This window comes from Chiloscyllium punctatum, chromosome 7 (assembly GCF_047496795.1).
Source record: "Chiloscyllium punctatum isolate Juve2018m chromosome 7, sChiPun1.3, whole genome shotgun sequence".
NCBI classification, from domain to species: domain Eukaryota; kingdom Metazoa; phylum Chordata; class Chondrichthyes; order Orectolobiformes; family Hemiscylliidae; genus Chiloscyllium; species Chiloscyllium punctatum.
The window spans coordinates 82,638,124-82,647,335 of NC_092745.1; the positions used below are offsets into that span (position 1 = coordinate 82,638,124).

General features: G+C 41.2%; 1 protein-coding gene across 1 annotated transcript; it reads right to left on the bottom strand.

Annotated features, from left to right (window-relative positions):
* Positions 1–6,253: 6,253 nt before the first annotated feature.
* On the bottom strand, positions 6,254–8,500 carry caiap (CARD- and ANK-containing Inflammasome Adaptor Protein). Its single transcript, XM_072573266.1, has one exon. The coding sequence runs from the start codon at positions 8,498–8,500 to the stop codon at positions 6,254–6,256; it is 2,247 nt and encodes a 748-aa protein (XP_072429367.1).
* Positions 8,501–9,212: the final 712 nt, after the last annotated feature.

Genomic DNA, 9,212 nt, shown 5'->3' on the forward strand with positions numbered 1-9,212 from the left:
AATCTTTTGTTTCCTTCTCATAGTTATATTTAAATTTCATAAAATGTGAGTGAATTTCCCCCAAATATAAACTTATAATTATTTTCCCCAAACAGTGTACTTTCCAGACAACTCCCATTATAGCTTAATTAAACTATGTGCTGATTTTTTTTTGCTTAAGTCCAAATTGCTTTAGGATTTTTGGAGGGCTTGTCATCTCAACACCTGGTGAATTCTCTTCCTGCATTCTTCCAAACTCACCTCATTCGTTATAGCCCATACCCCGATGGCGCCTCTCGTCCGATTTCCATCCCAATTACCACACACTGTTCCTAGAATAATGATTTGGAGATGCCGGTGTTGGACTGGGGTGTACAAAGTTAAAAATCACCTGGTGTTGTGTGATTTTTAGCTTCCTAGAATAACTCAGCAATCAGTGGATATTTCAGAATTCACTGGCATCCTTTTGGTGCCCTCACCATCTTTAAAAGGTGGTTGTGCACCTGGTCAAGCACCATTAGTCCAGTGCTGCCCTGCATGTATCCAGACACTTGCCCTAAAATGAAACCACAGAAGTCAGCACCCTGCTTTGTGTGCATTGATGTGGAGATCCTGCTGAGGATAATGGACTTGCCCCACCAACCCCATTCCCAGACCAGCACGGAAGGCCACACACCAAGACCATGCCAACCTGATGTGAGTTTGCCACCTAAGTCGGTGCAGTCTCACCATTTGGTAGACGCAAAACACAATGGGAGGAGACCAATATACCTCATTCCAACAGCTTACATTCCACCATCTCTCTGATACTGCATACTCACTTTATCTCTGTCACTATACTCAACTCCTGCCAAAACTCATGTCCAACTAGGGTGCAGAAAAGCTTTGCAAGTATGTTGCTGAGACTGGTGAGTTTGAGCTATAGGGAGAAGCTGAATAGGCTAGATAATTTTTCCCTGGAGTGTCAGAGGCAGAGGGGTGACCTTATAGAGTTTTATAAAATCATGAGGGGCATGGATTGGGTTAAAAGCCAAGGATTTTTTTCCTAGGTGAAGGGAGTCCAAAACAATATGGCATAAGTTTAAGGTGAAGGGGAAAGATTTAAAAAGGGCCTGAGGGGTAACTTCTTAACACAGAGGGTGGTGCGTGTATGGAACAAGCTGCCAGAGGAAGTGATGAAGGCTGGTACAATTACAACACTTAAAAGGTACCTGGATGAGAATATGAATAGGACAGGTTTAGAGGGATGGGGCCAAATGCTGGCAAATGGGACTAGGTCAGATTGGAATATCTGTTCAGCATGGATGAGTAGGACCATAAGGTCTGTATCCCTGTTGTATGACTATAGCATTGTATTGCCTGCAACATCTTCCCCAATTGTTCTCACTCACCTGAACCCCTGACACCACTAATGTTACACAATCTTTGTGCTGATGAAGCACTCGCTTGGGACATCTCCCCACTGTACCTCCAGAAATAGATATGCCATCCACTTTAAGCTTACACAAAACTTGCCTCTCTTTAATTCCAGGAAGACAACAGCCCACAATAAGACTGAAAGACACAAGATCAGTTATGGGTGCCCAACATTCATGTCCTCATCCCTTATGAGAAAAGAATCCTGACTGACTGATTGCTTCAAGCAGGTCTTGGATCACTTTCAGAAGCTGCTCTTGGCTTATTGTGCTGGGAGCATCTGAAGAAAAGCTATCACCCTTGACTTGACAAAGGTGTGCTGACAACTATGACAAACTTTTGTGTCTGTGCTAAACTACAAGGCAAGACTTTTTTTTTATTTCAAAAATATACTTTATTCATAAATGATTTGATGGTCTGTACATTGGATCATGCCATACATATGTCCATATTTACAAACACAGATTCGACTTTATTCTTGTCCTTTACAATCCTGTGCATTTTTTCAATCTTGTATATATACATATATTTGGCTGAGGCATCAGCAGAGCCCAAAAAAACGTCTGTATGGGCCCCCTGTTCTTCTTTCGGCAGGCCGATCTTACACGGTGGTCTTTCCCCACCGCGCCTTGGCGGCAGCTGCCCCAAGCTTCAGCGCGTCCCTCAACACGTAGTCTTGGACCTTGGAATGTGCCAGTCTGCAACACTCGGTCGGGGTCAACTCCTTCAGCTGGAAGATCAACAGGTTTCGGACCGCCCAGAGAGCGTCCTTCACCGAGTTGATGATCCTCCAGGCGCAGTTAATGTTCGTCTCGGTGTGAGTCCCGGGGAACAGGCCGTAGAGCACGGAGTCCCGCGTCACGGCGCTGCTCGGGACGAACCTCGACAAGCACCACTGCATTCCTCTCCAGACTTCCTCTGCATAGGCACATTCCAGAAGGAGGTGTGTGACAGTCTCGTCCCCCCCGCAGCCACTTCGAGGGCAGCGTGCGGTGCGGCAGAGAGTCCGGGCGTGCATAAAGGATCTCACAGGCAGAGCCCTTCTCACCACCAGCCAAGCCACGTCTTGGTGCTTGTTGGAAAGTTCTGGCGATGAGGCATTCTGCCAAATGATTTGGTTCGGGGGGGCTGGGGCGTGCGCCAAGACCTGGGAGGAGCGGATCAGGAAGATGAGACAGAAACTAGGCAGATGGGGGCAACGGTCGCTCTCCATCGCGGGAAAAAACCTGGTCATCAGGTGTGAGGTACTCTCAGTATTGCTATATGTGGCACAGGTCTGGCCTATCCCCAGGACCTGTGCCGCCGCAGTCACCCGGGCCATCTTCCAATTCATTTGGAGATCAAAGATGGACCGGGTCCGAAGAGACTCTATGTACAAAGACCGGTGCAATGGGGGAAAAAACACGCCCAATGCCACCCTCACCCTGATGGCCACCTTTGTGTGTGGCTGCATCAAGCTGTGCGTGGATCCCCGGTACGCAAACACCAAGTGTCACTACGTACTGAGGTTCTACCTGTCCCCGGTGTTGCGAAGGATGGGCCTGGCCTCGCTGCCGCGGAACGCTCCGAGTAGTTGGACCGTTCCGTATCACCTGTCCTTCGTGGAGAAATTTATGAGGAAAAACACCTTTGACCACAAGTCCATCAGGAAGTGGTCAGCACGTAGCGTCCTTGAGACCCTTCGGGAAAAGGAGAGGGCGGATCCTGTCGAGCGGTTCCCTGAGCAGGCTAAACTACAAGGCAAGACAGTAGTAAGGTAAGTCTGTTTTCTCTCATTGAGGGGATGAAATGAAAAAAAAGGCAAGGCAATGAAGGCAGTAAGCATCCTGGTAGACTCAGTGTGAGTGAACATTCTGAGAACAAGTCAAAAGCCCAGACTTATAGCCATTTACAGTCATGGGGCTGTGTGCATATCTCTGAGCATAATATGTCCTTGCTGCAGCATTACAATAATAATTGCCACTGAGGTGCAGCATTAATGTGCAGAAGCATCCAGTAAGTGGATCAGAACCATTAGGATTCTTAGAGACTCATAAATGTTGAATGCCAATGTCCATGGATGTGGGGTACATGCGTTTGCTGCCCATGGAGCATGTGATGTTTGGGCCAAGATTCTATTACTAAGGTCATTTGGAGCAAGCAGCAAACCATATCAACCAGATGCTCATCTGGTTTTCTTGTTGGGTTTTCCTGATGTCTCACTTGTCTGATGATTTTGGTGAGATGTGAGGCTGAATATTGATGAGGTGAGTTGTGTTGTTAACAAAGCATTTTCAGTAAAGAGCACTAGTCACCATGAATTGGCTAATTGACACTGTCCCATGAGAATCTCACCATTCCACTTGTGAAAAGCATGAGAGATGGCATGAGTTGCTTCTGCCATAAAGATGGCCTTGCTACATTTTTTGCCAATTCTGCCACACATCTCACCATACTCAATGTTGCTCAAACCCCTATAGGATTCTGCCCTATAGTATGTACCCACAATTAGTATAATATACAACCTAAAAACTGATAAAGCTCCATAAGAAACCACAAAATAAACTGCCTATAAAAAACACAAAAGACCTATTTGCTTTAATGTAGGGTCACAAAAATGTCAACCTAACCTCAACTTGCTTGAATACTCACAGTTATAGAATCAAACTGTAATTGATATCTGGAGTTTTTGTTTGATATCCTGCAGGAGTTATGATAGCTTCAGTTTTTTTGGAATCTTGATTTCACTCAGGAATTTAAGTATTTGATCCCTTACAAGACTTTTGTTTCTCATTCCGTGCTTTAATGTGATCTTTCCAATACTTCAAAAGAACCTCGTTTGTGTAACTTAAAACAGATGTGACTCAAAGATGCTGTGAGGATCCGTTCAGTCTTATTAAGTTGAAACAGTGAACCTCAGTGTGTTTGGGAGTGACCCGAAGCAACCCTTAAATCTCTCCTTATGATATTTGCACTGCTAAAGAATTGTTAAAATCTGTATAGTTTTGGGCTAAATGTGAAGCAAAATTACATTCCATGTCCCATTTAAACAAAACAACGAAACTGAGATTCACAAATTGTATTAGCATGATATTTCCATTCACAAAAAAGTCAGAAATATTTGAAATTTCCCATGTCTACCAGTAGTCTAACAATTATAATTTCACATATTTATGAATATGCTAAAGTTATTCAGAAGTTTTTTTCATTTTAAGCAAAACATAAAAACTGTAAACATTGTCTAGATAGTGAACATAGGGGTCACATTGCAGGATTCACAAAAAGTTACAAAATATGGATAAGTAACATGTAGCAAAGTTAAAATGAAAACCGCAATACATTCAAAAGTGCAAAAAATATAACAATACTTATTTAAGATGAAAGTATTCTTGTCAAGGAGCAGATCGAATCAATGGAAATGGATGTCAAAACTGCATTAACTATCCATGGCATACATCAACCAAATCATTGCTGTTGTAGTCTATTAGTCTACTGTTGTAGTCACTGAACTAAAAGGGAAAGAATTTCTCGATATGTAGTTCATCTGATTTAAAAATTTCTTGATTGAGTGCCCAATATTGTTTGCAAGAAGATTTTTAAAACAGAAATTGCTGGAGAATCTCAACAGGTCTGGCAGCATCTGTGGAGAGAAAACAGTTAATACGTTGGATTCAGTCACCCTTCTTCTGGACCTGAAATGTTAACTCTGATTTCTCTCCACAGATGCTGCCAAACCTGATGAATTTTTCCAACAATTTCTGTTTTCGTTTCTGATTTCCAGTATCCGCAGTTCTTTTTTACCAACATTTTTTGTCATGTATTCTCTGACTATCAATTTTATTGATTGGTTTGAGAAGCACTGAGAATCAAGAGGAAATTTATGAAACCATTTCAGTTTCACAATGTTTGTTCAAGTCTGATGCATTATCACTTGGACTGCATTGCAATTTTACTGTTTTACACATTATTGTAAAATTCTAAGGCACAAAATGGGAATATAAAACAGAAATTAAAAATATTAAATATGGATTCCAGTCATGAAAATATAAACAAAGGAAAACTATATTAATGAATTTTAATCAAAACAATACAGTGATTTGGTTTATTGTGATTTCCTTGTGCTTTTACAACAAACAATTTCATTTTTTGTTTTGATAATTTTACATATTTTGTTGTAAGCACCTTACTTTTCCTTCTGTTCTGTTCTTGGGAACCACAATTAATTACATACTTCAGAATGAGCTTTGTTTCTCGCCACAACTCTCTCCTGCATTTTCCCTACCATTCTTGGTAAAACAAATGTCATGCTGGGTTTGAACATGTCAGTGGTCCTTTGGTAGCACATTGAATGTGGATCTTGATAGTGAGCATTGGTTAACCATATAAATCTGAAATGGGCAGTTAACCTTACCTCCAGCCTCAATTTTTCTCTAATCCAAAGTTCACACCATACATTTATGAATAGGTTCAAAAGTGTGTTGCTGGAAAAGCACTGCAGGTTAGGCAGTATCCAAGGAGCAGGAGAATCAACATTTTGGGTAAAAGCCCTTCAATTCCTGATGAAGGGCTTTTACCCGAAATATGAATTATCCTGCTCCTCGGATGCTGCCTGACCTGCAGTGCTTTTCCAGCACCATCCTCTCAACTCTAATCTTCAGCATCTCACTTTTGCCATTTATGAATAGGGATCAATGGATAACAAATAGAGGTATGAATGACAGCTAATTCCCTCCATCACACACTCCCCAAGTCTGCAAATTGGTTCATGATCAGCACAGCACAGAGTTGAGACTGAAACAATACTGTTTCATGAATGGCAATCCACAGACTAGATATTGCATTGCCCAACTAAATAATTAGGAAATATGAGTTTTTTTTCTTATCTAATTAGCAACATTTTCTTTTTCAGTAATGTTGCTATTTGTTGGTGGTTATCTGTATCTCCATCTTCTGCAACTTGAAGTGGGGTTTTCTTTAAACTATTTGTTGACTGAAACTTTGGTTTTTCACCTTCAGACCAGTTAATTAGTTTTTGGGCAGTGTTAAAATTGCCTGATTTGCAAGCACAATGCAGGGGTGTATCTTTGGCATTGTCTAAAGCATTAATGGCAGCTCCACTGATCAACAGCAATTCTATCAGATGCTCATCACTATGCTCTGCTGCTACATGTAATGGTGTTTTCCGCCAAACATTCTTAATATCAATGTTTTTATTTTTTCCAGCCAATAAAAGGGCTTTGACAATAATATCATGGCTATTGCTGACTGCATAATGCATTGGTGTATTACCATCCATATCTTTAGCAGCAATCTTGGCCCTTCTGGTTAACATCAAATTGACAAAGTCCAAATGACCTTCATTAGCAGCCAAATGAAGTGGTGTCTTCTTCTCCACATTTGCTGCATTGACATCAGCCTGATTTGACAGAAGTAGATCTGCAATGGAAGTATCTCCAACAACAGCAGCCATGTGTAGGGGTGTTTTCATATATCTGTCTTTAGCGTTTACTTTTGCTTTGTGCTGGATGAGACATGCTGCTGTATCTCTGTTACCTCTTTGTGAAGCAATATGTAAAGGAGTAACTGCTTCCTTTGTGACAGCATTGACCTTTGAACCTCGTGTTATCAGCATTTCTATCATTGGTGGTTGGTTATGAAGTGATGCAACATGCAAGGGGGTTTGGTTATCAGAGCTAACAATGTTTGCATCCATTCCATGGTCAATCAGCAGCTTTGCAACAGACAGAGAACCAATCCGGACTGCAAGGTGCAATGCACTATCCATGTTTGGTGTTCTTTCATCTAAACGTGCACCTTTGTCTATCAAGATTTTGACAGATTCAGCATGACCGAGTTCCGCTGCCAGCAGTAAAGGTGTGTATTGTAAACTATTTCTTGTGTTGACATCAATACCCAGCTCAATGATAATGCCCACAGCGACGTGAAGATTTTTCTGAACTGCTTTAAAAAGTGCATCAACTAAAACAGTGGAGTTAATTTCACTACTATGCTCCAAGATCAGCCTAATCAGAAATTGGTTGTTACTGTTAAATACTGCGCGAATCAGATCAACATTAACATTGGCTCCAGCCTTGAGCAGTACTTTCGCAGTATTGACATGTTCTTTAGATATAGCATGGAACAGTGGAGTCCTGTTCTTCTCATCCTTTGTATCAATTAGAGCTCCATATTTGAGAATGATTTGCGCTAATTTGCTTTCATCTCTGAGAGCAGCCTGGTGCAAAAAGGATTTATTCTTTTTATGTTTACTCACTTCTTCTTTCAACAGCAGCTTCACGACAGAGAAATGGCTGTTCTCTGCAGCTAATTGTAATGGATTTCTGGATTCGGTATCCTCAGCATAAATATGTGCTCCTGCTTGGAGAAGCATTTTGGTTGCATTTTTGTGTCCCCTCTCTGCAGCCCGGTGGAGAGGTGATTGTCCTTTGTTATCCCTCACCTTTGTCTTTGCTCCTTGACTTAATAAATACCTAATCATTGCAACATCCCCATAAGTGGCAGCAATGTGCAACAGAGTTTCATTGGAAGCATTTGTGGCATTTACATTACTGTCTCCAAAAGCACTATCAAGACTGGAAAGATTTCCCAATGCTGCAGCTTGGTAGAGCTCAGTCAGTTCATTCTGGGCACGAAGATGTCCATCTCTTTTCAGGATCTGATGTGGCTTATTTTTAGTTGTTATAGTCTGCATGAATTCCTTTTCCTTTCTGTGTGTGTTCCGAGGGATTTCATCCTTATCCCTTTCCAAAAGGTATCCCACTAACTGTCTCTTGGCATTTCTAAAGCTGCCGGACACATTACTGACATAGTTCCTGATGTAATTATACAGAGCTGGTTCCAAATACTTGAGACAAGGATAGAAGAACATCCTGCAGGCTCTCTCGCCACAACAAACCAACATATCCAGAATTCTCGAGTTCTTTTTCTCCCGTGTCTTGTAATTCAACACAGCAATTCTCTTATCTGGTGAAATGATATGATTCTCAACCAACCAGTCCAGAAGATTATCTGTATTGATAATTCCTGCTATCAGTTCTTTTTTCTTGCTCTGCAACACCTCAATTGCATATGGATTTGTATACATACCTGTACTGTTTATGAGCATTGTAGCAAATCAAAATACGTGCTGATTAAGATGTAGATTGATTGGCAACAGAAACACTTTATCTTCTTATAAATATTCAAATCTTGAAGTAATCAAAGTATCTATATTTCATTAAATACGCCAAGTTCTTTCCATAGCTGAAAGTCAATCATCATTAGGTTGAAAATAACTCAGCGTAGAGTCTTCAGAAGCTAGCAATATTGCACCTTGAATAAAATGAGTCCTAATTCCCGAATGCTCTTTTGCTGCCCCATCACAGTGTAGCAACAAGGTTGCTCACATTATTCCAACACGATAATGATATCAAAAACTTTGGCAAACATGTTACGTTTGACCTGAACAATAAATGCTGGGAGATTCCACCAGATCTCGAGCATAAAACTATCAAAATAAGTTCTCTGCAGTGAGCCAAACCTTTGTGTTTGTCACTCAGTAATCTGATATAAACTGTCTGTCAGGAAATGTCGGAATCTGCAGCTTAGCTACTGTTGCCTGGAGTCTGTTAGGTGTTTATGTTAAGAAGCAAACACACAATCAATACCAGGAGAAAACTTCTACAATCTGTGAAGTATGTAGCTGAACCTATTGGTGTGCACCACTCCTAACTATTTGCAGTTGGGCAGCTTGCTTCCTTTAGAGCAACAAGTGGTTAATTGTGATTAGTAGGTACTTGATTTTAAAAAATGACCTACGACAAAATACCTATACAACA

What these genes read in the sequence shown, in the direction of transcription:
- caiap (XM_072573266.1), bottom strand. Translation starts at nt 8,500, where the DNA reads ATGCTCATAAACAGTACAGGTATGTATACAAATCCATATGCAATTGAG.